The following is a 27,822-nucleotide window of genomic DNA, read 5'->3' as shown; positions in this document are numbered from 1 at the left end:
TCGAAAGCGTGTTTATAAACCGCATTAATCCCAGCTCGAGTTTGATTTAAGCTGGTTAGATTTAAGGAGGGTAGCACTTCCATGGTTCCTCTGGCCAATACAAATGAAGCTGCAAAATATTCCGGTGAGTTATCCCGGAAAATGTGACAGGCAGACGGAAAGTAGCCCCCATTATCTTGCACACTATTCCATTTAATAACAAACCACTCCAGTTTAATTCTAGGCAGTTTGCTGATGTAAGCTTCCCCTTCTCAGAACAACTAGCCATCACTACCATCTTGTCAAAGGTAGAGTACAACCAGTGCACCTCAACATGCTGAAAGTACAATTTTGGCTCGACCGCTTCTTTATTGCATTTTCTTACTTACTTTTTTCCCATTAGCAATTTCACTGCACAGGAATGCTGCCCATCTGTTATTACCATATTCAGACTGACTGTGATTTCCCCTCAGTGGCATTCTTGTAACTTCGCTTGCTCCATTTCTACATATTGCTCATTGTCTTTTACAGTTAATAGCAGTCGCTACGTTTTTTCTCTTACAAATTTTCTCAATATCCCTCACTTGACACAATATGCATGAACTATGTAGCACTCGTGTTGTGCTTGTTTCCCTCTACTGGTATAGAAACAGAAATGTAAACTTTTGCTCCATCAGTTCTCACCGATATTGTGTATACCTTGAAATAAAAGGGTAAGTTCTTGTACTTGGGTTCTAAAACCATCCTCAGCTCGGGCAGTAGTTTCTTCTGTACTTTCCATAGGCCCTCTAAATACTGCTCTGGCAACAACAATTTTATACCCAGCTGACCTCTTAGAGCCTGCTGCATAGCCTCCTGTAGTTGTTACTTTCCATCTGCCGCTTTCTGCTGGGTACTGGGCACGTGGGAATTGCGGAGAAAGGAAGGGCAGATTGAGCGGCCAAGGAGGCGTGTCGTGACCCTAAGGTATTTCAGTGTGCCATCCCCCTGCACGCTACCATCTTGCTGTTGTGGCACAAACTCCTGCATCATTGGGAAGACAAGTGGCTTGAAGTGACCAACAACAAGCTCCGTGTAATAAAGCCCACAATTCGCTTGTGGCATACTTCCTTCCGGCCATGCCGAAGTCTTTGTGTCTTTGCATAGGCCCCAGCCTCAAGATAAATGGATTCTTACTCTGACGAGAGGACTGTCCAGTGTTTATTGCTTGTGGTGTGCAGATCACTATGTGCCACATTTATGTTGCTGCGGGTTTACCGTTAGATCTGCCGTCTATTTTAAGCAATGTTCAAATGAATGTGGTTCAAGTTTTAAAGTTTTGTGAATTGCCCAACATTTTTAACAAGATTTTATGGAGATGTTTTTAAAGTGTCAACAGGGTGGCTGGCCCACCCAGGTTTTTTGCAAGTGGTCAGCCAGTCACAGTTCTCTATGCTTTTCTTGTAGCTCTTTTGTGTTTCATTTTCTGTGTTTTAATTTCATGTATAGCTACTCACTGGTCTATAGTGTATTTGTGCTCATTTTGTATGTGTGGGTGTACATTTATTTTAGTTTCTCCCCACATTTGTTTGTATTGATCAGTGTAAGGGCACTGATGACCTCGCCATTGGGCACCCATAAGACACACACACACACACACACACACACACACACACACACACACACACACACACACACACACCTTTTCTTCTATCTTCTACACACTGCAACTATTTTGTGATTACTACTTCCCTATTGAAGACTTTTACTTTGGTTTGGTTGACTGTCTCTTCTGCAGCTTTGGGATACCACATTACTTTTCTAGTCAGTTGTTGTTGAAGTAGTTTTGAGTTATTCAGTACATGCTTCTCTAAACCTCACCTACCGTAGGAATATCTGTTACTTTCCTCCCCTTAAATTCATTGCTGCTCCGCAGCTGCTTACACTAATTACATAAGACTATCTCTTAGGCCTTAATCCATATGAGTTCCTTGTTATTATTTCATTCACAAGTTCTTGTTTATCTTTCAATACCTTTCTCCTTCCAATACCCTTTTTGGTCTGCATCTTCTATCCGCGGAATAACTTCTGCACTCCCTTGAAAATCTTTCACCCACCTACAAGCACAGTTATCTTTTTTGTCAGCAGTTGAATGTTGACATTTACTGGTGAAGTAGTCTCTACCATGTGGTAAGACCCTACCACTACCTGTGGTCCCAACTTGGTTTCTCTGCATAACAACCCATCCTACATACAAAACTGTGAGTGCTTAAAATACTGCTTATATTTGTCATCCACTCTTTGTCCAGCTCGCCATTCCTTATGCTCGTTACCTCAGTGTGTAATAATGCTACTTTTCTACTTAAGCCATCCACTTTTCCATGCTTCTTCCGAGGTTTATGCGTAACTTCAAAATCAAATTAACTTAGTCTTACTGCCCATTGTGTCACCTTACTGGAAGGATCCTTTAACCCCAACAACTATTTTAATGCCGCATAATTTTTTATTTTTCAAAAATTTTTATTGTGCAGATAAAATTTGAAATATGTGATTACATAAATAAGGTTTAAAACCTCTTTTCCTGTTGTGGAATAATTTCTTTCTGCAGAAAGTAGTTGCCTTGATGTGTAAGCTGAGTATGTTCTACGCCTTCTGTCTCTTGTGACAACACACAGCCAAGTGCATGGTTCGACATGTCGCATGATAGAACAAAATCTCTATTACGTAAATTTAGTATCTTTTTTTTAATTGTGTCAACCGTCTGGCAATATCTGCAAATCCTTTTACGAACTGGTGGTAATGACTTGCAAGTCCCAAGAACAATTGCAGCTCCTTTACAGATTCTGGTACAGGAAGTTCATGTACAGTTTTAATTAATCTTGGGTCTGTATTAACCACGTCTTTACTTCTGATATGACCTAGGTATGCTACCTCTTTTGTCACAAAACTACGCTTTTCCATACTCAGTGTTAATTTCACTGCTTTATTTAATTGCTGTTAAGCTTAGGAATACTTCCCATAATCACTGGAAATGCTGTTCTGTATCCACTCCCATTGACGATTATGTCATCAAAATACTCTAACCATTACAGTGGTTTCAAATATCATGAATATGCTTTCCAGTAATCTCTGAAATGTTGCAGATGCATTTTTTAAAATCAGAATGGTGTTGTTCTGAATTGGTAGTGTCCCCAGGATGCTGAAAACTCTGTTTTGTGTTGACCCTGTAGTGCATCCCCCATCTGGTGATAACCACTCTTGGAGCTGTTAGATTGACAAATTCCTCCAGAATTGGCTGCAAGTACCTAGGTATTCTGTATGTTTGCAGTAGGCTGACGAATCATTTCCCGTTGGTTTGCGGTGCTGTGTAATATACATAGCTGGTAATGGCCCTTTTGGTAAAAAAAAAATCTTTAAAGTCCAAAAGTAACTTTTCCAGCTGTTCCGTATTGCTTCCCTCGTAGTGCAGTTTCATTGACTTCTGATGACTGTCTGTGGCTGACATCCTCATGACCCATTCTTCTTCGTCCAGGATATTCATATTGGCAATTAACAACCCGTTTGTCAATCCTATGTTCTCTGCGCTAAAATTATTTATAGAATCAGGTACCTTCTTTGCACCTTCTATTTCTTGTATGCATACAATACCTCTCTAACTAAGCAACCCACCCGATCTAATATGTCATTCTCTTCTACAGGTTCCACCACATACAAAATTCCTACTGGCATCTTAAGACTCATTACTGACCTAAAGTGATTTCCCAGTACCCTTAGGTACAAAATCATATGAATCAAGTCTTAGTGTGATTGTTCGCAGTTTAATCGGTTCCTCTTTCGTGATGCTCACCTCACGACATCGCTACACTGGCAATGGCTTCATCCAACTAAAACTATCCTGCCCCCTTCACTCCACACAGTCTGTACTGTGATGGGTCCAATTGCTTATGCGTCGCCAGATAACTACTGGCGACCTACACATGTGGCCTTGCGTCCAATAATATCCTGCAACCTTTTTTTCGTGCTGTTCCTCTTACCGCACAGTCTACCTTTGCATACAATTTCATATCATCCAATCTTAACTGGGATGAACTGCAGGTGGACCTTGGGTTCCCTTTATTCACATCACCCTGAGGCTGGCAACACTGCCTCCTTATGTGGCCTGTTGGTTCACACCAGAATGGTTAACATCAGCTACAATCACTGTCCATTCACGCTGCTTTCCAGTCAACCAATCGACCTCCTCACACTCTATAGCTAACACCACTGCTGTATGCAAACCTGCCAGACCCGCTGTGTGCACACTTCTTGACATTCCGCAGGAAACTATCTTAAAAAAAAAAAACATCAAGCATCCTCTGTTCAGCTTCTTGCAAAATAATTTCATTGACTGCAACATCCAGTCCTAATTCATAGGTACAATCATTAATTTTCTGTATCGTATCTGCAAGTTGTTGCACAGTTTCCATATTTTTGTTAGATATTACACCTCATTGTCCTGTATAGTATCTGGCACTATTTCATTTCGTATATCCATGAATTAACCATTCTTTAAATTCTTTGAATGTTGTGGCTTCGTTAAGAGCTTCTGTATACCCTGCAGAAGCTTTCGCTTCTCCTGTTGGTTTCAGTTTTGTGACACTCAGTGATTCCTTACTGGACCAACCATCCACCTGATCCAGATTTCCAAGGTCTCCCATAAAGGCCTACACATCCTCAGTTGCCTTACCAGAAAAGGAAGCACTGAAACTTGTGACTGACATATCTACATCCTGCTGTGATGATCGTGATTCTACCAACCCATGCAGTTCTCTACTACCTGCTGGTAATTGTGCTACCTTTTCTAACAGTATGAGTACTGCTTCCGGTTCTCACACACATAGCTACTCTGGTTCTGTGGAATCTTTGTCCTTGACAACACTCATTTTCGGAAGTAACATTCACAAGACAAGAAAACAGAATATATTAACTTAATTCTTACATCTAATCATGAAACACCTCAATTTACGGCATTGCTTAGTCACATTCCCCCAACAGATACGTACACTCCTGGAAATTGAAATAAGAACACTGTGAATTCATTGTCCCAGGAAGGGGAAACTTTATTGACACATTCCTGGGGTCAGATACATCACATGATCACACTGACAGAACCACAGGCACATAGACACAGGCAACAGAGCATGCACAATGTCGGCACTAGTACAGGGTATATCCACCTTTCACAGCAATGCAGGCTGCTATTCTCCCATGGAGACGATCGTAGAGATGCTGGATGTAGTCCTGTGGAACGGCTTGCCATGCCATTTCCACCTGGCGCCTCAGTTGGACCAGCGTTCGTGCTGGACGTGCAGACCGCGTGAGACGACGCTTCATCCAGTCCCAAACATGCTCAATGGGGGACAGATCCGGAGATCTTGCTGGCCAGGGTAGTTGACTTACACCTTCTAGAGCACGTTGGGTGGCACGGGATACATGCAGACGTGCATTGTCCTGTTGGAACAGCAAGTTCCCTTGCCGGTCTAGGAATGATAGAACGATTGGTTCGATGATGGTTTGGATGTACCGTGCACTATTCAGTGTCCCCTCGACGATCACCAGTGGTGTACGGCCAGTGTAGGAGATCGCTCCCCACACCATGATGCCGGGTGTTGGCCCTGTGTGCCTCGGTCGTATGCAGTCCTGATTGTAGCGCTCACCTGCACGGCGCCAAACACGCATACGACCATCATTGGCACCAAGGCAGAAGCGACTCTCATCGCTGAAGACGACACGTCTCCATTCGTCCCTCCATTCACGCCTGTCGCGACACCACTGGAGGCGGGCTGCACGATGTTGGGGCGTGAGCGGAAGACGGCCTAACGGTGTGCGGGACCGTAGCCCAGCTTCATGGAGACGGTTGCGAATGGTCCTCGCCGATACCCCAGGAGCAACAGTGTCCCTAATTTGCTGGGAAGTGGCGGTGCGGTCCCCTACGGCACTGCGTAGGATCCTACGGTCTTGGCGTGCATCCGTGCGTCGCTGCGGTCCGGTCCCAGGTTGACGGGCACGTGCACCTTCCGCCGACCACTGGCGACAACATCGATGTACTGTGGAGACCTCACGCCCCATGTGTTGAGCAATTCGGCGGTACGTCCACCCGGCCTCCCGCATGCCCACTATATGCCCTCGCACAAAGTCCGTCAACTGCACATACGGTTCACGTCCACGCTGTCGCGGCATGCTACCAGTGTTAAAGACTGCGATGGAGCTCCGTATGCCACGGCAAACTGGCTGACACTGACGGCGGTGGTGCACAAATGCTGCGCAGCTAGCGCCATTCGACGGCCAACACCGCGGTTCCTGGTGTGTCCGCTGTGCCGTGCGTGTGATCATTGCTTGTACAGCCCTCTCGCAGTGTCCGGAGCAAGTATAGTGGGTCTGACACACCGGTGTCAATGTGTTCTTTTTTCCATTTCCAGGAGTGTATATACCATGTTAGTGGAACTGATTTCATACATGATACAGAGTGACCCTCAAGGGTACACTGTGCACATCTAACAGGCACTAAGAAATCATGACTTCCATGACCTCTAAAGCAAGACAAATCCACTGGTTCTCTACTTGCAATAAAGTCTACTTTACAAAACGTACAAGCATCAAATTACTTCTCCATGATCAGAATACATTTTTTTTCTGCCTTACCATATGCTGTAGGTCCAGATGTTGCTCTAAGAAAGTGATGTCAGCGTTCTGACACCAGTGTTAACCGATCATTAAGGTTGTCACCCATGGAGAGGGAAATGAGACATCAGGATGACAGATTTGTTCAATTAATTTCTTTATTCTGGCCCTTGGCTGTAGTACAACAGGAGCAGATTGGTGGAGGCTTCCAGTTGTCTTCTCTTGTGCGAAACAATAGACGTCTGGCATTGTTCACAGCATTAAAAGCGCGGCCGAGCATGGCATCACTTGAACGCCACTGTCAGTGACATCCCTAGCTGCGACCCAGCTGACAATGACTGTGAACTTCTTCCAGAGAGCAGGCAGCTCCCTCACGACTCAGGGCAGGCTGCCCTGCCTTGTGGTTGAACAGTGGACCCTGTACTGCATTCCGGGATGTCGCTCCAGGTGTCATAGATTCTTGGTATAGGCTTTGATGCTAAGATGAGAATGATAAGAGTACACGAATGGCTGAGTACTTGGCTTAAGACATGTACTCCAACACTTCCGTAGTTGCAAGTGAGGAAAAGCTAGTGTTATGCAGCGTCAGCTGTTGGTGTACCGCACTCAGATGACTCCCCTTCACAACACCAGTTGACTGTGTTTTGATTTGGAATGCATAATACACCCGCCTGCCGCTGGCCCTATTGCAACTTACTCCCACTCTGGCATATTTATTGACTGAATACGGTCGATAAGCTACACTCAGTAATGTCGTGAATGGGATGTGTATTAGTGACAGTTTCAGTGTTCAAGTATTGGTAATAGAACATAATCTTAGTACAGTCTGCTCCGAGTTTATACTTCAATCATTCCAGTGACTGGCAGAGTTGGTTGAAAGGACTGCCTCGCACACTGAGTTTCAACGAAGGTCTCAGCTTGTGGCGTTGTCCCCAGGGCTGATTGTGGACCCTTGATTCTGAGTCGAATGGAAGTAGTGGACCAGAGACTTCGAAGATTCTGTGACAAATTAGGCGGTGACTTCCTGGACTTGCACCAAAGGATTGAGAACTGTAGGGTCCCCAAAGCTGCTAACCAGGTAGCTGGCTGTGTGTGGGGTGCACACAATGGTTTTTTAGATTAGGATGCTATCTATCCAATCTGGATAAGGATAGCTGTAGGAAACACAGACGTATCATTGTAAGATCGAAAGAAATGCATCCAATAGGTGAGGGTAGTAAAATTCTAGTGGTTAACTGGCGAAGCATTTGCAACAAAGTGCCGGAGTTTGAAGTGCTCTTGAAAAGCAATGAACCTCACACAGTACTAGGTACAGAAAGCTGGTTGAATTTTAAATTCATAGCAGTGAGGTTTTTGGGGAAAATTTAACTGTATATGAAAAGGATAGGCTAATGTTTTGTGGTCTTCAGTCCAGAGACTGGTTTGATGCAGCTCTCCATGCTACTCTATCCTGTGCAAGGTTCTTCATCTCCCAGTATCTACTGCAACTGACATCCTTCTGAATCTGCTTAGTGTATTCATCTCTTGGTCTCCCTCTATGATTTTTACCCTCCATGGTGCCCTCCAATACTAAATTGATGCCTCAGAACATGTCCTACCAACCGATCCCTTCTTCTAGTCAAGTTGTGCCACAAACTTCTCTTCTCCCCAATCCTATTCAATACCTCCTCAATAGTTATATGATCTACCCATCTAATCTTCAGCATTCTTCTGTAGCACCACATTTTGAAAGCTTATATTCTCTTCTTGTCCAAACTATTTATGGTCCATGTTTCACTTCCATACATGGCTACACTCCATACAAATATTTCAGAAACACCTTCCTGACACTTAAATATATACCCGATGTTGACAAATTTCTCTTCTTCAGAAACGCTTCCCTTGCCATAACCAGTCTACATTTTATATCCTCTGTACTTTGACCATCATCAGTTATTTTGCTCCCCAAACAACAAAACTCCTTTACTACTTTAAGTGTCTCATTTCCTAATCTAATTCCCTCAGCATCACCCGACTTAATTCGACTATATTCCATTATCCTCGTTTTGCTTTTGTTGATGTTCATCTTATGTCCTCCTTTCAAGACACTGTCCATTCCGTTCAGCTGCTCTTCCAGGTCCTTTTCTTTCTCTGATAGAATTACAATGTCATCAGCAAAGTTTTTGTTTCATCTCCATGGATTTTAATACCTACTCCGAATTTTTCTTTTGTTTCCTTTATTGTTTGCTCAATATACAGATTGAATAACATCGGGGGTAGGCTACAACCCTGTCTCACTCCCTTCCTAACCACTGCTTCCCTTTCATGCTCTTTGGCTCTTACAACCGCAATTTGGTTTCTGTACATATTGTAAATAGCCTTTCACTCCCTGCATTTTACCCCTGCCGCCTTCAGAATTTTAAAGAGATTATTCCAGTCAGCAGTCAAAACCTTTCTATAAGTCTACAAATGCTAGAAACGTAGGTTTGCCTTTCCTTAATCAATATTCTAAGATAAGTCGTAGGGTCAGTATTGCCTCACATGTTCCAACATTTCTATGGAATCCAAACTGATCTTCCCTGAGGTCAGCTTCTACAAGTTTTTCAATTCATCTGTAAAGAATTCGCGTTAGTGTTTCACAGCTGTGACTTATTAAACTGATAGTTCAGTAATTTCCTTAGCTGTCAGCACCTGCTTTCTTTGGGATTGGAATTATTGTATTCTTCTTGAAGTCTGAGGGTATTTCGCCTGTCTCATACATCGTTCTCACCATGTTGTAGAATTTTGTCAGGGCTGGCTCTCCCAAGGCTGGCTGTAGTTCCAATGGAATGTTGTCTACTCCCGGGGCCTTGTTTCGACTAAGGTCTTTCAGTGCTCTGTCAAATTCTTCACGCACTATCATATCTCCCATTTCATCTTCATTTACATCCTCTTCCATTTCCATACTATTGTCCTCAAGTACATCGCCCTTGTATAGACCTTCTACATACTCCTTCCACCTTTCTGCTTTCCCTTCTTTGCTTAGAACTGGGTTTCCATCTGAGCTCGTGATATTCATACAAGTGGTTCTTTTTTCTCCAAAGGTCTCTTTAATTTTCCTGTAGGCAGTATGTATCTTGCCCCCTAGTGATTTATGCCTCTACATCCTTACATTTGTCCTCCAGCCATCCCTGCTTAGCCATTTTGCAATTCCTGTTTATCTCATTTTTGCGAAGTTTGTATTCCTTTTTGCCTGCTTCATTTACTGCATTTTTATATTTTCTCCTTTCATCAATTAAATTCAATATTTCTTCTGTTACCCAAGTATTTCTACTAGCCCTTGTCTTTTTACCTACTTGATACTTTGCTGCATTCACTATTTCATCCCTCAAAGCTACCTATTCTTCTTCTACTGTATTTCTTTCCCCCATTCTTGTCAATCGTACCCTAATGCTCGCTTTTGTAATCTCTGCAACCTCTGGTTCTTTTAATTTATCCAGGTCCAATCTCCTTAAATTCTCACCTTTTTGCAGTTTCTTCAGTTTTAATCTACAGTTCATTACCAATAGATTGTGGTCAGAGTCCCTATCTGCCTCTGGAAATGTCTTACAATTTGAAACCTGGTTTCTAAATCTCTGTCTTACCATTATATAATCTATCTGAAACCTTCCAATTTCTCCAGGCATCTTCCATGTTTACAACCGTTTTTCATGAGCCTTGAACCAAGTGTTAGCTATCCTCTGTGCAAAATTCTGCCAGGTGGCTTCCTCTTTCATTCCTTCCCCCATTCCATACTCACCTACTACTTTTCCTTGTATCGAATTCCACTCCCCCATGACTATTAATTTTTTGTCTCCCTTCACTATCTGAATAATTTCTTTGATCTCATCATACATTTCATCAATCTCTTTGTCATCTGCAGAGCTAGTTGGCATATGAACTTGTACTACTGTGGTAGATGCGGGCTTCGTGTCTATCTTGGCCACAATAATGGGTTCACTATGCTGTTTGTAGTAGCTTACCCACACTCCTATTTTTTATTCATTATTAAACCTACTCCTACATTACCCCTATTTGATTTTGTATTTATAACCCTGTATTCACCTGAACAAAAGTCTTGTTCCTCCTGCCACCGAACTTCACTAATTCCCTCTATATATAACTTTAAACTATCCATTTGCCTTTTTAAATTTTCTAACCTACCTGTCCGATTAAGGGATCTGACATTCCACACCCTGATCTGTAGAACGCCAGTTTTCTTTCTCCTGATAACGACATCCTCCTGAGTAGTCCCCGCCGGAGATCCAAATGGGGGCTATCTTACCTCCGGAATATTTTACCCAAGAGGATACCATCATCATTTAACCATACAGTAAAGCTGCATGCCCTCGGGAAAAATTACGGCTGTAGTTTCCCCTTGCTTTCAGCCATTCACAGTACCAGCACAGCTAGGCCGTTTTGGTTAGTGTTACATAGGCTAATACGAATGGGAAATGGAAATGGTGTATTTGTCACAGTAGACAAGAATCTTAAATCCACAAAGATAAAAACTGAAGGTGGATATGAGATTGTTTGGGCAAGACTCAGTATCAGAGATGGGCAAAAAATGGTAATTAGATCCTTCTATGCCCACCATACTCCTCTCCTAATGTAAATGAATACTTCAGAGAAAACACAGTTTGCTTGTAAGTAAGTTCCCCAATCATGCTGTAATCGTCAATGGAGTATTTAATCAATTGAGAAAATCACAGTTTTGTTAGTGATGGGTGTGACAAGACATCCTGTGACACATTACTAAATTCCTTTTTTGAAAACTATGTAGAGAACAGATAGTTCAGAACCCCACTCATTATGGAAATGTATTTGATCTAATGTCAACAGTAGACCTGACCTCTTTGGTGATGTCCTCATTAAAATTGGTGTCAGTGTCCATGATGTGGTTGTGCCAACAATTACTTCCAAAGTACACAGAACAAGCAGAAAGATACATATGTTGAGTAAACTAGATAAAAAATCAGTAGTGTCATATGTCAATGAGGAACTTGAAACTTTGAGAACAGGGCAGGATCATGCAGAGGAACAATGCCTCAGATTTAAGAGAACAGTTGACCATGCACTGGACACATACATACCCAGTAGAACAGTTCATAATATTAGGGACCTGTCATGGTATACTGTCACTGTAAAGAAAATGGTAAATAAACAGAAATTACTGCATAATAGGTGTAAAACAATGTGTAGGACTGTAGATAGAGAGATGCTGAGTGTAACTTGTTTGGCTATCAAGAGAGCAATGCATGATGCTTTCTGATTACCGTAGCAGAGTAGTGTCAAATTATCTTTCACAAAACCGAAAGAAATTCTGGTCATATATAAAGGCTGTTAGTAGCACCAAAGTTAGTGTCCAGTCCCTAATGAAAGAGACAGGAACTGAAATTGAGGGTAGCAGACCAAAAGTTGAAATGCTTAGCTCTTGTTTTCAAATTTTCCTTTACAAATGGAAACACAGGAGAATTGTTCCAATTTAATCTTCATACTACTGAAAAGATGAATGAAATAATATTAGTGTCAGTGGGGTTGAGAAACAGCTGAAATTGCTAAGATTGAACGGAACTCCAGAACCGGAAAGAATACCTATCAGATTCTGTACTGAATTTGTAGCTGACTTATCTCGTCTTCTATCTATGATCTATCATAGAACCCTGGAAGAAAAAACTGTGCCCAGTAGTTGGAAGAAAGCACATGTCACATCCGCCTACAAAAAGAGTTGCAGAAGTGATCCACAAAATTACTACCTGATATTATTGACATCAGTTTGTTGCAGAATCTTGGAAAACATTCAGAGCTCAAACATAATGAAATATCTTGAACAGAATAACTCCTCCGTGCAAACCCACATGGATTTCAAACACATCCATCATGTGACACCCGACTCTCATTTTTCTGATATGACGTACTGAAAGTTTCGCATCGAGGCAGTCAGGCTGATGCACTATTTCTCGATTTCAAAAAAGCATTTGACTCGGTACCGAACCTTTGCTTATTGTCTGAAGTTCTGTCATATGAGGTTGTTGTTGTTGTGGTCTTCAGTCCTGAGACTGGTTTGATGCAGCTCTCCATGCTACTCTATCCTGCGCAAGCTTCTTCATCTCCCAGTACCTACTGCAACCTACATCCTTCTGAATCTGCTTAGTGTATTGATCTCTTGGTCTCCCTCTACGATTTTTACCCTCCACGCTGCCCTCCAATGCTAAATTCGTGATCCCTCGATGCCTCAGAACATGTCCTACCAACCGATCCCTTCTTCTAGTCAAGTTGTGCCACAAACTTCTCTTCTCCCCAATCCTATTCAATACCTCCTCATTAGTTACGTGATCTACCCACCTTATCTTCAGCATTCTTCTGTAGCACCACATTTCGAAAGCTTCTATTCTCTTCTTGTCCAAACTAGTTATCGTCCATGTCTCACTTCCATACATGGCTACACTCCATACAAATACTTTCAGAAACGACTTCCTGACACCTAAATCTATATTCGATGTAAACAAATTTCTCTTCTGGAGAAACGCTTTCCTTGCCATTGCCAGTCTACATTTTATATCCTCTTTACTTCGACCATCATCGGTTATTTTACTCCCTAAATAGCAAAACTCCTTTACTACGTTAAGTGTCTCATTTCCTAATCTAATTCCCTCAGCATCACCCGACTTAATTTGACTACATTCCATTATCCTCGTTTTGCTTTTGTTGATGTTCATCTTATATTTTCCTTTCAAGACACTGTCCATTCCGTTCAACTGCTCTTCCAAGTCCTTTGCTGTCTCTGACAGAATTACAATGTCATCGGCGAACCTCAAAGTTTTTACTTCTTCTCCATGAATTTTAATACCTACTCCGAATTTTTCTTTTGTTTCCTTTACTGCTTGCTCAATATACAGATTGAATAACATCGGGGAGAGGCTACAACCCTGTCTCACTCCTTTCCCAACCACTGCTTCCCTTTCATGCCCCTCGACTCTTATAACTGCCATCTGGTTTCTGTACAAATTGTAAATAGCCTTTCGCTCCCTGTATTTTACCCCTGCCACCTTCAGAATTTGAAAGAGAGTATTCCAGTCAACATTGTCAAAAGCTTTCTCTAAGTCTACAAATGCTAGAAACGTAGGTTTGCCTTTTCTTAATCTTTCTTCCAAGATAAGTCGTAAGGTCAGTATTGCCTCACGTGTTCCAACATTTCTACGGAATCCAAACTGATCTTCCCCGAGGTCGGCTTCTACCAGTTTTTCCATTCGTCTGTAAAGAATTCGCGTTAGTATTTTGCAGCTGTGACTTATTAAACTGATAGTTCGGTAATTTTCACATCTGTCAACACCTGCTTTCTTTGGGATTGGAATTATTATATTCTTCTTAAAGTCTGAGGGTATTTCGCCTGTCTCATACATCGTGCTCACCAGATGGTAGAGTTTTGTCATGACTGGCTCTCCTGAGGCCATCAGTAGTTCTAATGGAATGTTGTCTACTCCCGGGGCCTTGTTTTGACTCAGGTCTTTCAGTGCTCTGTCAAACTCTTCACGCAGTATCTTATCTCCCATTTCATCTTCATCTACATCCTCTTCCATTTCCATAAGATTGTCCTCAAGTACATCGCCCTTGTATAAACCCTCTATATACTCCTTCCACCTTTCTGCTTTCCCTTCTTTGCTTAGAACTGGGTTGCCCTCTGAGCTCTTGATATTCATACAAGTGGTAAAATGAAATTTGTGACTGGATTGAGGCCTTTTCAATAGGGAAGATACAGCTTGTGTTATCTTGGATGGAGAGTCATCATGAGAAGTAGAAGTAGCTTCGTGTGTGCCCCAGGGAAATGTGTTTGGACCCTGGCAGTTCATTTTGTATATTAGTGATCTTGCAGACTTAATTAATAGGAATCTCAGATGTTTTACAGATGATGCAGCTATTTGTAATGAAATACTGTCTGAAAGAAGCTGCATAAATATTCAATCAGATATTGGTAAGATTTCAAAGTGGTGCAGAGATTCACAATGTGCTTTAACTGTTCAGAAATGTGAAGTAGCACATCTCTCAAAATGAAAAGCACACTATCCTGTGAATATAATATAAGTGAGTCATAGCTGGAATAGACCACCTCAACAAGTGCCTGGATGTAACACTTTGTAGAGATATGAAATGGAATGATCACATGGGCTCAGTTGTGGGTAAAGCAAATGATAAACTTCAGATTATTTGTAGAATACTGGCGAAGTGCAATGTCTACAAGAGAGAGTGCTTGTAAATCGCTTGTGTGACCCATTGTAGAATATTGTTCAAATGTGTGGGATTCAAATAAAATAGGACTTAGAGGGGACATTGAATGTACACAGAGAAGAGCAGCACGAATGGTCACAGGTTTCTGTGACCCATGAGAGTGTTACAGTGACGCAGTGAACTAAACTGGCAGGCTCTTGTAGATAGACATAAACTATGCCAAGAAAACCCATTAATAAAGTTTAAAGAACCGGCTTTAAATTATGATCAAGGAACGCAGGGTGAGTCACCTAACATTACCACTGGAAACACCTCCTAAACCACAACAAACATTGAAAACCAATTCCACTGACAGAAAGTGAGGAGAGGAGCTGGTGGAATTGGTTAATACAAACCATTGAGAAATGCATGGAAGTATGATTCTCAACACAAACTTATGTTTTTTTTTCCTTTATGGTAAACTGTTATTATTTTTAACGCAACTGAAAATAGAAAAAAAAAACAACTTAATCAATGCCTTTTGTTACATTGTAAAATGTTAAGTACATACGGAGTTAAGTTGATGCTTGAAACCTCATACGTTCAGTCGCGTGTTGTAACAAACAAGATCTGCAGGGGTATATTTACGAAGACTACGGTGTTTACGCGTTTGGCTGTCTCAGTGTCTGCATGTAGGGGTTGGTGAATTAGTCCTTGTACTCAGAATAACTGTAGTTCGCTGTGTCACAGGATGTCTGTGATAGTGTACTGTAAAAAAGTAAGAACAGAAGTACGCACATTAGGAACGTGAGAAGGTCGCAAGTACAACAGTGTGTACAGTGTTGTAAGAACTGTGAAAATGGTTTATTCTGAGGCAGAGATGATACTCATCTGTGGCGAGTGCAGACAAAATGCAGCTGCAGCCTGTAGATTGTATGCAGAAAGGTACTCGGACAGAGATAATCCAACGTGCCGCACATTTGGAAACATGTACAAACAATTGTATGCAACAGGTATGGTCGTAAATGCAAAGGGGCCCATAACAAACCCATCACAGGAGAAGCAGGTGCAGTTGGTGTGTTAGCTGCTGTTGCCGTGAACCCACACAAGAGTTTATGTGACATCACTAGAGACAGTGCAATGAGTCAAAGTAATGTAATGCATATACTTCGTCACAAATTTCACCCGTATCATGGGTCGCTGCATCAGCAATTACATGTAGATGACTTTAATAATCGAGTGAATTACTGTCAGTGAGCATTAACGGAGAGTGCATTGCAGTCCTATCTGTTCACCAATGAAGCAGGTTGGTTTCTCAAGCCACAGTGCAGTGAATTTACGAAACATGTATTACTGGCCCATGGACAATTCTCGCTGGCTTCGATAGGTAGAGTGACAGCGACCGTGAATGTAAATGTACGGTGCAGAGTAATTTGCGACCATCTCACTGATCCTCACATCATTGAAGGCACCAAAACAGCTGCAAAATTCATAGAGTTTCTACAAAATGATCTGCCAACATTGCTAGAAAATCTCCCGCTGGAAACAAGACGTATTTGATATCAACATGATGGTGCTGCTGCACATTCGTCAATGAACACTAGGCTGACTGTTGACAGAATGTTCAACGGGCATTTCATAGGATGTGGTGTACACGTAAATTGGCCAGACCGTTCTCCTGATCTTGCTCCTTTAGACTTCTTTCTGTGGAGTACGTTAAAGGAGAACGTGTACTGTGATGTGCCTACAACCCCAGAGGACATGAAACATCGTATTGAGGCAGTCTGTGGCAACATTACACCAGATGTACTGCATCGTGTAAGACATTTACTATGCAGTAGATTGAAAATGTGTGCAGCAAATGATGGGCACCATTTTGAACATTGATTGGCCTGAAATGTCAGGAGTCACTCTTTTACTTTCTGTAATTGAAAGCAAAAAACAAATTTATAAGTTTTACTATATTCTTATGTTAATGTACATTTTCTTCTAACAAATCAGTGCCGTACAGTATTCTTCAGAGAAAAAGACTAATAAAAATGTTAGCATGTGGACGTAACGTGCTGCTCATGTCTTCTATACCTATGTTACATCACTGTTCTTTTTGTATCCCTAATTAATTCGGTTCTTTTCGATACACACGAGTGAACTGCTGAGGAATTACTCGAGCGTCAACTTTGTTACATATTACTCTGGGTGTAAGTAACATTTAACAATGTGACAAACAGCATTCAGTATTTTTTTTTTTATTTTCATTTGTGCTAAAAATAACAGGTTTCCATTTAAAAAAACGCAATTATGTGTTGAAAGTCATACTTACATGCGTTTCTCAATGGTTTGTATTAACCAGTTACACCAGGCCCTCTCCTCACTTTCGGTCTGTGGAATTGGTTATTCAGTGTTTGTTGTGGTTTGGGAGGTGTTTCCAGTGGTGATGTTAGGTGACTCACCCTGTATACTATAACCCCTACATATCGCTGTCATAGGGACCATGATGACAAGATTAGAATAATTACAGCATGCACAGAGGCATTCAGTCAATCATCCTCCTTGCACTCCATATGTGAATGGAATGGGGGAAAAGAGCATACTGGAACATACCCTCTGCTATATGCTTCACGATAGTTTGCAGAGTGTAGATGTAGAATCACGTTGGACTGAGATGTCACTGTTATCAAAAGGTATTATTGAATCATGGTAACAAAATCAAGCCACAAGACTCAAATAAAACTTCTACTTACATGAAATTTTATTTGTGGATGACATAACGCACTTCTGAGTTACAGTTCAACGTTGTTCAGATTTGCGACAGTAAAATTCGGTTCACTACTTGGCTTTCTTTCGAATACTTCCTCCAACCAATTTTTTGCAACTGCCACTGTATAGGCTCCAAAACAAGCAACCATAAAACTTATTGTTGAACCCAGGGATGCTGCATGTTTTCAAAATGCTCAGAGGTTGTATTTGTTCTATTATCAATTGAGATAATAGCAATGTTGATCACTGGAACTTTTAAATTTTTGTCCTTGAATTTCAATGCAAATGAAAAATCCAAGGTAAAGGAGCAAAAACAGTCATGACCAAAAACACCCAAATCGTCCAAGAAATATCGCAAAAGTGTAATGAAGTTCGATTAACATTAATGTTGTGGCATGTCTATAACCAATATAGTGGGTTGATGAGATCATCTTGTGTTATCAGTTGAATCACGTCTTTCTGCCACAACATTTCATTGAGCATCCTACTTGTTGTCTTTAGGCGAAATGATGGGTTCGTGTCCAGTTTGTGCTTTGTAGCCTCTAGACAGCAGACTCCTCTGCCAAGGGCCCAACAGGTGGACCAATCATCTGTCTCCGAAGATGTCATGGTAAGTAGTGGGCACCTCATGGCAGGGTGAAAGGTGATGTGGGTGCAAGTCTTGGTGTTGTGTGTCTGCAAAGTTCAGTTGGAAAATGCTGTCCCATTGGAAAAGATTGTCGTATACTCATATTCCCACTACCTCTTTGATGACTGAATCCTAGAATCCATTGGTGCAGCACAACATCTTTGTCTGTTCAAAAACAAAGTGTGTCCTTCAATGATGCTTGCAGACTTGTTGGTTTGGCTGAGGCAAACACTCCTCACATGCTCCAAACAGCACTGTGAGATGCATCATTGTGTCTGGCTTATGTAATGCATGCCACATACACAACTGGTGCTGTAGATCAGGGTGTATACGACCCGGGACAACCAGGAGATCTGGGAAAAACCCGGGAATTTTTTTCATCTGGGAGAAAACCGGGAAAAACCCGGGAATTTTTTGGAATTCCGGGAATTTTTCATTGTTATTGTTTTCAGTCAAATTTTTATAATTTTGATGGGTAAGAACCGATACTCTAACAAAGAATATTACTGTATCCCGCTACCGCAGATAATACTGCAGCAGTAAAACATGAACGAGAGAAAAACGAAAATAAAACTTAAATTGTAAATGAAGCGCCATATACAACAACAAAACACAGTGCTCATACAAGTGTCTACCAACAGCAAAATGTGTCAAAGGCTTTAGGAAGACTATGCAATGCTTCATAACAACAAATTTCCTCCGATGAGCGTGACGTCACAACTGTTAACATTGGATTAGTTTCAGCAGTTATGAGGGGGTCAAGCCCATGCGCAGTTGAGTAGTACCTTCTCCCACTTCTGGCTACAGAAATGTAGCTGTTGGCTGTGTAAGCAGTCGCAGCAAGCAGGTAGATGCTATCGGGAAAAATTTTACTGGAGCGCCCGAGCTGCCAGATTCATATTCTTGAGGGGAAAAAATCTTGTTTCACAAAGCGACTAGCATCCAGCGCACGTTAGTCTATCGATTATTCATATGACTTTGAAACGCACCCCTGTCAGTTGTTGAACATTTTTGAACACATTCTAAGTTGATTTCTGAATGAATCGTAAGTTGATTTGTGAATGCGTGCATAGTGTGCGTGATGTCTCTGCCAGGGGAATCCTCGTCGCATGTGGAAACAAACTTTCCTACAGACAAAAGCGGCTATACGAGCTGACCGGAGTAAAGCCGAACGGCTGAATACCAACCCTTGTCTGGTTGATTGGGTTTGTGAATGATGAGCGTTGTTATAATTACTGGCGAAATCCATAAATTCAGACTACAGGAGTGGAAATAAACGAAAAACAGGTAAGAAAGATTACATATTACCTTCTCGGTGTATCAAAGAAAATGAAATTTTGACGGAAAATTTTTGGCCAGATCGCGCTATACTAGTAAGGGCCAGTTGTACTGTCCCCAGCTAGCAGCCGCTTTAAGTTCTATTCTGGAAGAAGCGCGGAAAATGCATTGTACGAACATGTAACAGTGCCTAACCGGAGAATAATCGTGGGATAACTAAACCGGTGATTCTGGCAGAGTTAGTCAAGTTAATATGTGAATAAGCTTTGACATTGGCAGGAATAGTTACAGAATTAGTGATAACAGACTGTTTGTTAGAACGAGGAAGGAGGAGAAACGGGGACATCACACAAATTATGGAACAATATGACGATTCCAAGTTTGTATGAAAATTTCCTACTACTACTTTCTGATTTCGTGCTTGAGAAACTGGAGCGTATGAATGAAGTGTGAAACTATTCCCTAACATAAAGCTTTTTGCTTGTAGTAATAGATATTTGATATTGGTACTTTGTGAATTATATTCTGTCGTTACAAAAAAAGACCGTTTGTGCCAAAACAATCTCGTTTATTTAGTGTGTGTTACATTTGTTGCAGTATTAGAAAGCCCTAGTTTGTTTTACGTAGCAGACAGTGACAAAATAGATGTAATCAGATCGGGAAACCACACCAGTCTTGGGCCCTATTTGGCCAGCCGGGATGGCCGAGCGGTTCTAGGCGCTACAGTCTGGAACCGCGCGACCACTGTGCTCGCCGGTTCGAATCCTGCCATGGGCACGGATGTGTGTGATGTCCTTAGGTTAGTTAAGTTTAAGTAGTTGTAAGTGCTAGGGGACTGATGACCTGAGAAGTTAAGTCCCATAGTGCTCAGAGCCATTTGAACCTTTTTTTGGGTCCTATTTGTATTAACAGCTTTTTCAGTATTAGACAGCGACATTTCGATTTTTCCTGTAGCAAAATGTTTGGCGAACTTTGATGAGGTAATAGATTCTTTCGCAGAAAGGAAAGCACGGCATGTAAAGCTATAGCAAGATCAGAGAGAAAAAAATTCCAGGAGCTAAGGATTAAAGAAATGTGTATTGTCTTGCTTGTCTCGTGTCTTTACTGGGTCTACGTATCCTATATTTAATTTTGTCACACAAAGGAGCAAGTTGTTAGCTGATAAGAAATAGAGTGGAAATTTCCTGAAGAGTTCTTTTTTTGAATAAAAAAGAGGGACAGGATGTGAAACCGGCTGACTGTAAGCAGGAGAGGCACCACAGGACATTTTAATTTCCACTGTCCTGAATATGGTTTGATGGCATCCATTACAAAATATACACTTTTCAGTTCCACAGAGTGAAGTACAGTGACATGCGATAGAAGAATGCTGTGTGAGGAGGCGAGGCACTGGACTTTGGCACACTTACGACCAAATAACATGTCTTACATTTCCTCGAACATATATGTTTCATGCATCAGATTATTCAGAAAGCTGAGCGCTAAAAAATGAACATATTTTTGAAAATTTTTTTTTTTAATTTTTGACGTCCTATCTCAAACGCTCAAGGGAGTGGCGGGGTATTGCCCCGGTTCGGAAATATCGTAGACCCGAGGCTGATGCGCAGAGCAGTCTGAGTTATGGTGGGGAAGTGGGTAGTCTCCACGTGACCCGTGTTTACATTTAGTGATTTTGCTATTTCCTCATCCTTTACTGCTCTCACGTCAAATGAAAACATAATAGATTTCTGTGGCCGGGAGCTATCAAGTGAATTAAAATACATTCACATAATTATGGAAGCCTAAAATGTGTTATTAGTTGGAGATTTTATTTTATTTCCACCTTCCTGACAGTCAAGCATTAATTACCTTGCATAACAATGAAGTTATTTTTGTCGGTTTGCTAAAGCAATTTTCTTTTATTAATCTTTTCCGCTGAGGCAGACAGTAGATTTGAAACGAAGTGTGTAATTCCACACACTGTTCGCTGCATTTCAAGTGCACGTTTTCAACTTCTAACACATATGGCATTATGCCATAATAAACAGCCAAACATGAGATAACATAGTATTGGTACTCCAAGAAATTTTACATCCCGAAAACCACATTGATAAGCTTAATATCAGGTCGTGGCCTACTTCATTGGGAATCTGGACATACGAATGTGCACTTTATTGTGCACATTTTAGTATGGATCATGAAATTCCGATGCTCTTGGAGTATCCTCTGATGTCTTGTTTCTTTTATGACTAAATGTAAGATCTTTTAATGTTTTACACGTACGAACATATGGGCTCCCTACGGCGTCGTAGCTGTGCAAGCGTGGTGACGCCTGTCATCTGGCACTCTCTGGCAATTGCAGAAACGAACCTATTTCTAACAGGTCACGAGAAAATATTCCGAATGGTGGTTTGAAAAACGTTACCATAAAAGTAAATTTCCTTTTACGCAAGTTGAACTATGTGCCAGAATGTATGATGCATTTCTTAAATCACAGAGTGTTTGACTCTCATTTTAAAATCAACTCTTTGATGATGAGCCATTTAGATGAATTTCGAGCCCAGAAGATCAGACATTTATGTCGTTATTTAAAATTTTGCTGGCACATTTGTGTTATAAATCGTCAATTCTAATACGCGCGTAAAAGACCAATATTATATGTAAAAGCTTTTTGTTTCGTGTAGCAACACTATGTATATTAATTTAAACCATTAACTTTTTCTGTTTGTGTGTTTCCGCTACTTAACAGTGATATTGCTGTTGGCTGACTACATCACGTGTCATAAGCTCTGAATACCCGCTGTCATCGGCTGGCGAGATCACGTGACATGAGCTATGACTGGCTTACAAAAGTGCATCCCAATCTCGATTTCAATGCTTCGGAAACTAACATGCGGTGTTTGGTGGAATTCGAATTTATACTTTAGTAATACGAAAATATGCAGTATACATGTTGCTGCACATCAAAGATCTTTCCGAAATGTGTTTTTTCCCCTGTGTTCACTTTTCTAAAGTGCCGGGAAATTCTACGCCTGTGTATTAAACAATAATCATTCAAAGGACTGATAAGTTATACAGTTCCGAGAGAAAATATACTGTCAGTTAACAGGGAAAAAGTATATTTTCACCCGGGAGAAAGTGTATTTTTAACCGGGAAATCCGGGACTTATTTTTCCTCGTCCACGTATACACCCTGGAGATGCTGGGTGCCCTTAGCCCTAGTTAATATCTGACTGAGCCAAGCATATTCATGATTTGAACAGTTCAGCAGAAAGTGGTTTTTATGTTGTGTTCCTGCACTATTCTGACAGTCCGGAATGAGGTCAGCCCTACATACGCAGTGAACCCCAGGCAATTGGTTTCTTCTTCTTATTTGGCTGGAGAGTGTGTCTTTTTGCGTCTCGGAGTACCTGTTCTTGCAAAAGGTTTCACACGAATGTTGTAACTTGGGAGACAGACTTTTGCTGTCCCATATATGTACCAGGATGGCAAGCACTGATTTGCGTTGCGCTGGGTGTTGGCAGCTATTGGCACTTAGGTATATGTCCGTAAGGGTATTCTTTCTGTAGATATAATGTCCCAGTGCACCACCAGTGTTCTTCTGTATAAGAATGTTCAGAACAGTAGGCATTAATTTTCTTCCACCTCCATGGTGGAACTGAAGTTGTTCTGTATGCTGTTAAGGAGGCACAGAATCTCTTGTAGGTTTTCTTCACCCTGAGCCAAACTATGAATGTGCAGTCCACATATCTTTAACACATCTTTGATTTCAGATGCACAGTTTAGAGAGCTGTTTCCTCATACAGGTTACCGATGCCTAGAACTCGGTGGGATCCCATTCTGACTCCATGTGTCTGTTCGTAGAACTTTACACCACATTGGATGTAGTTCGTGGTCAGAGCATGTTGAAACTGTTGCACCACGTCATCGTTGAAGTGATTGTCTATTAGTACCATGAGCTCCTCTAGCGGTACCTGAGTGAAGAGAGACTTGATGTTGAAGATGGGCAGAAGGTCTCCCTTGTCCAGACATATCTCCTGAAGCACAAACTCTGTTGAGGTACTTACAGCGATCGTGAAAGATTTTGGAAGCTGTGCAAGGTGTTTGACTGTACCATACATTGGAGAATTTGTAGTGTTCCTTGTTGGATGTTGTTGAACTCGCCCTTTGTGCATATTCAGGAGGCCATAATGCCATGGAAAAACACAAGATAAAAATCATTTTCTCATCAAGAGGTAAAATCAAGATGACCAACTAAGGCTACAGCATCAGTTAAAAATGTGGTATGCAGTATGTCAGTCATATGCAATGATGCATCTTGTACTGCTGTTTGGAATATATGAGGAGCATTGACCTCAGCCAAACCGACAAGTCTGCAGTAGCAATGTTCAGCATGAACGAAAGACAAATTTGTATTTGAACATAAAAAAAAAAAGGTGCTGTGCCACGCCAACAGGTTCTGAGATTTGGTCAACAAAGAGGCAGTGGAAATATAAGTACATGAAAATCTTTTCATCTTGGACAGCACTGCATGGGATTGTTCCATGTACTCCACTACAGAACCCCGCACTGTCCCCTCCCCCAGTGACAGTGGCATCTCTTCTGGAGGCATGTGATTGGTACACCTGTTGTGCCCTCAACAGAAGAGTCTGCATTGAGAATAACAAACACAAAACTCGACAAAACATTATGACAACATAGTACCACAATTCGGCTGATAATCTAGGAAGATTACAGTAATTAAATTTTTCAAGAAAGCTTTCATTCCCATCTAATACACATTTTTGTGTCTAACATTGGTCCAACGAGTCCAAGGGCGTAAGTGACACTTAAAAGCTGTGGTGCTTAAAGAATATAAATCTTTTTCTTTCATGGCTGATTGTAGAGAAATACTCATCATCTCCATCTGTTCTTTTCATCAGCATCAGTCAGTTTTAGTATGTGGAGTATATGGGTGAATGTGACTATTATTAGCAGTAAACACCACAAAATACCCGTAATCCATATTAAGTGTAAAGTTGTGTGTCTATTATTAGCAGTGGTGAATGACAGAATGTTAGCTAAGCCCTATTTGCAAACAAATCAGGTGTATAATTCTCATTCATCCGTTTTTACATTTCAGGATTATTATTAACACGCAACGAGCAAGCAGATGCGTGTCTTGTCATTGCTGTAGGTTTTACTAAGGGTTTTTTTTTTATGTCTTGCTCCTCTATTATACATGATTAAAGCATCTTTAATTCTGTAACCTAGAATTTACAGGAACCTCTGCTTGTATGTGTTTCGGTTGCTGCCTAATAAATATAAATTTTGTAGACATTAGTTAAACTGTAGTTTCATTTTGGTATTGCCATTCTACGTGACACTACATCAGTTGCAGCTTGCTGTCTGATACACTTTCTCCTGTCTATTTGGCATAAGAGTGACTTTCTAAATTCAGAGGAAGTAACTGTAACATGCAAAAATCTGACTGAATAACTTCTTTTTAGGATATTTAATAGCAAAGCCCTAATGGGTTAATGGAAAATCCTAGATGAAATACAAACTGTTGTTTGCATTTAAATACAACCACTCAACCATACATTTAACAAGATGCATTTGTGTATACTGCTCTGAAGAATACTTATTCAGATGATGGGCTGCAATGATCAACATCATGTTTAAGTGCTTGTTTGCTGCTCAGCATTTCACCTTGTTGATGAATGATTGTCTTTACTTATGCCATTCCTTGTTATCGTTACTATCAGTTAGTAGGGAAAGTAAAAGGCATTGGTCTAGATTGTGAACCGAGGCGATTCGCCAACTGCTTCAAATACATAATATGTGTGGTACTGTAAGTGGGTACATATGAAGTTTTGTGTTGCTAGATGTGTGGTAATTTATGGATAGAATAAGAGTTTTGAGGTGATGTGTACCAGTAATTAAAAATAAAATAACACAGATTTTCTAAATTACATGTAGTTTGTTAACTGACCCTGTCCCTCACAATTTGTTTTAATGTATATTTATATGTCGTATCTACCACAGGTTTTAAAACACCTTGCAAAAGAAGTGAAGGTTGTTCCATGTGGCACAGAGGGAAGTAATGGAATTAGAGAATCTGCTGCAGGCGATGACGAGGAAGAGGAGGAAGAAAGTAAAAGAGGGGATTCTTGTGACAGACCAGAACGATTATCTGCAGGCAGAGAACTTACACCACGACCTCCACCAGAATATCCAAAATGGCTTGACTCGCCTGTGTCATATAGATTAAGAGGTACTGGTGCTGGTCCCACAGGAACCCTTGCTGATAAGATCAACCTCTCAAGATCCCAGCCAGATCTTTCTCGCATTGGTGCCAGCAAAATTGGGAGTCCCAGGTACGTCTTTGCATGTACTGCTGTTTGAAAAATCTGCTTTTGAGCATAACTATTCTGTTGGAGTTAACTTCAGTGTTATTTATGAACTTTTTTTATTGTTCCGTGGGACCAAATTAAGGAGAAGTCTCCACGGTCATGGAACGAGTCAATACATGAAATTATAACACGATATTAGAAACAGATAAAATGAAATATATATAAAAAAAAACATATTCAGGTGACAAGCCGTAAGTTTAAATGAAGACAATCAACAATGTAACACTGGAATTTGCTTAATTTTTTAGCTCTTCCAGGAGCTCCTCAACAGAATAGAAGGAGTGAGCCATGAGGAAACTCTTCAGTTTAGACTTGAAAGAGTTTGGGCTACTGCTAAAATTTTTGAGTTCTTGTGGTAGCTTATTGAAAATGGATGCAGCAGAATACTGCACTCCTTTCTGCACAAGAGTCAAGGAAGTGCATTCCACATGCAGATTTGATTTCTGCCTAGTATTAGCTGCTAACTCTTGGGAATAGGCTCATATTGCTAACAACAAACGAATTAAAGAAAATATATACTGTGAGGGCAATGTCATAATTCCCAGATTTTTGAATAGGGGTCGACAAGAGGTTCTCGAACTTACACCACATATAGCTCGAACAGCCCGTTTTTGAGCCAAAAATACCCTTTTTGAATCAGAAGAATTACCCCAAAAAATAATACCGTACGACATAAGCGTTATGAAAATATGCGAAGTAGACTACTTTTCGTGTTGAAGTGTCACTTATTTCAGATACTGTTCTAATGGTAAATAAAGCAGCATTTAGCTTCTGAACAAGATCCTGGACATGGGCTTTCCACAACAGCTTACTATCTATCCGAATGCCTAGGAATTTGAACTGTTCTGTCTCGCTTATAATATGCCCATTCTGTCTGATCAAAATATCGGTTCTTGTTGAATTGTGAGTTAGAAACTGTAACTGGCAGAATGTCGACGGGATCCGGCTGCATACCCGGAAATTATTAGAAGAAGAAATACGCCGGGAAAATTTCAGAAGTCACATGTAAAAACTGAGTCTTACTGTGATTTAGCATCAAATTATTTTCCACAAGCCATGAACTTATTTCATGAACTACATTATTTGTTACTGTTTCAATATTACACACAAGATCCTTCACTATCAAGCTGGTGTCATCAGCAAACAGAAATATTTTTGAATCACCTGTAATACTAGAAGGCATATCATTTATATAAATAAGAAACAGCAGTGGCCCCAGCACCAACCCTTGGGGAACGCCCCTCTTAACAGTGCCCCATTGGGACTGAACATCACTACCACTCTCAATATTGCGGACAATTACCCTCTGCTTTCTGTTCTTAAAGTAAGAGGCGAACCAATTGTAAGCTACTCCCCTTACTCCATAATGGTCCAACTTCTGCAGTAATATTTTGTGGTCAACACAGTCAAAAGCCTTCGTTAAATCAAAGAAAACACCTAGCGTTCGCAACCTTTTATTTAATCCATCCAAAACCTCACAGAGAAAAGAGAATATAGCATTTTCAGTTGTTAAACCATTTCTAAAACCAAACTGAACATTTGACAGCAAATTATGTGAATTTAAATGCTCCAGTAACCTTGTATATACAACCTTCTCGATAACTTTAGCGAACACCGATGGCATAGAAATAGGTCTAAAATTGTCATCATTATCAGTGTCTCCCTTTTTATAAAGTGGCTTCACTACCGAGTACTTTAATCGGTCAGGAAACCGACCACTCCTAAAGGAAAAGTTACAGATATGGCTGAGAACTGGGCTAACATACATAGAACAATACTTCAGTATTCTGCTAGATACCCCGTCATATCCATGAGAGTTCTTGGTCTTTAGTGATTTAATTATTAACTCAATCTCCCTCTTGTCAGTATCATGGAGGAGCATTTCAGGTAACAGTCTCGGAACACTTTTTTCTAAGAGCGCTATATGATTCCCTGTTGGGACTAGGTTTCTATTTAGTTCACCCG

The 27,822-nt window shown here is 40.9% G+C and overlaps 1 protein-coding gene across 1 annotated transcript in view; it reads left to right on the top strand.

Moving 5' to 3' along the window:
- LOC126094658 (angiomotin-like protein 2) overlaps nt 1–27,822 on the top strand; it is a 166,409-nt gene that overhangs the window by 18,071 nt on the left and 120,516 nt on the right. The window contains exon 5 of the mRNA XM_049909167.1: nt 25,490–25,821. Coding sequence (XP_049765124.1) covers nt 25,490–25,821 — 332 coding nt within the window. The remainder of the gene's footprint in view (nt 1–25,489; nt 25,822–27,822) is intronic.

Source organism: Schistocerca cancellata, chromosome 1 (genome assembly GCF_023864275.1).
Source record: "Schistocerca cancellata isolate TAMUIC-IGC-003103 chromosome 1, iqSchCanc2.1, whole genome shotgun sequence".
NCBI classification, from domain to species: Eukaryota; Metazoa; Arthropoda; class Insecta; order Orthoptera; family Acrididae; genus Schistocerca; species Schistocerca cancellata.
The sequence above is the reverse complement of the archived record's forward strand: the minus strand, read 5'-3'. Positions and strand labels throughout refer to the sequence as shown.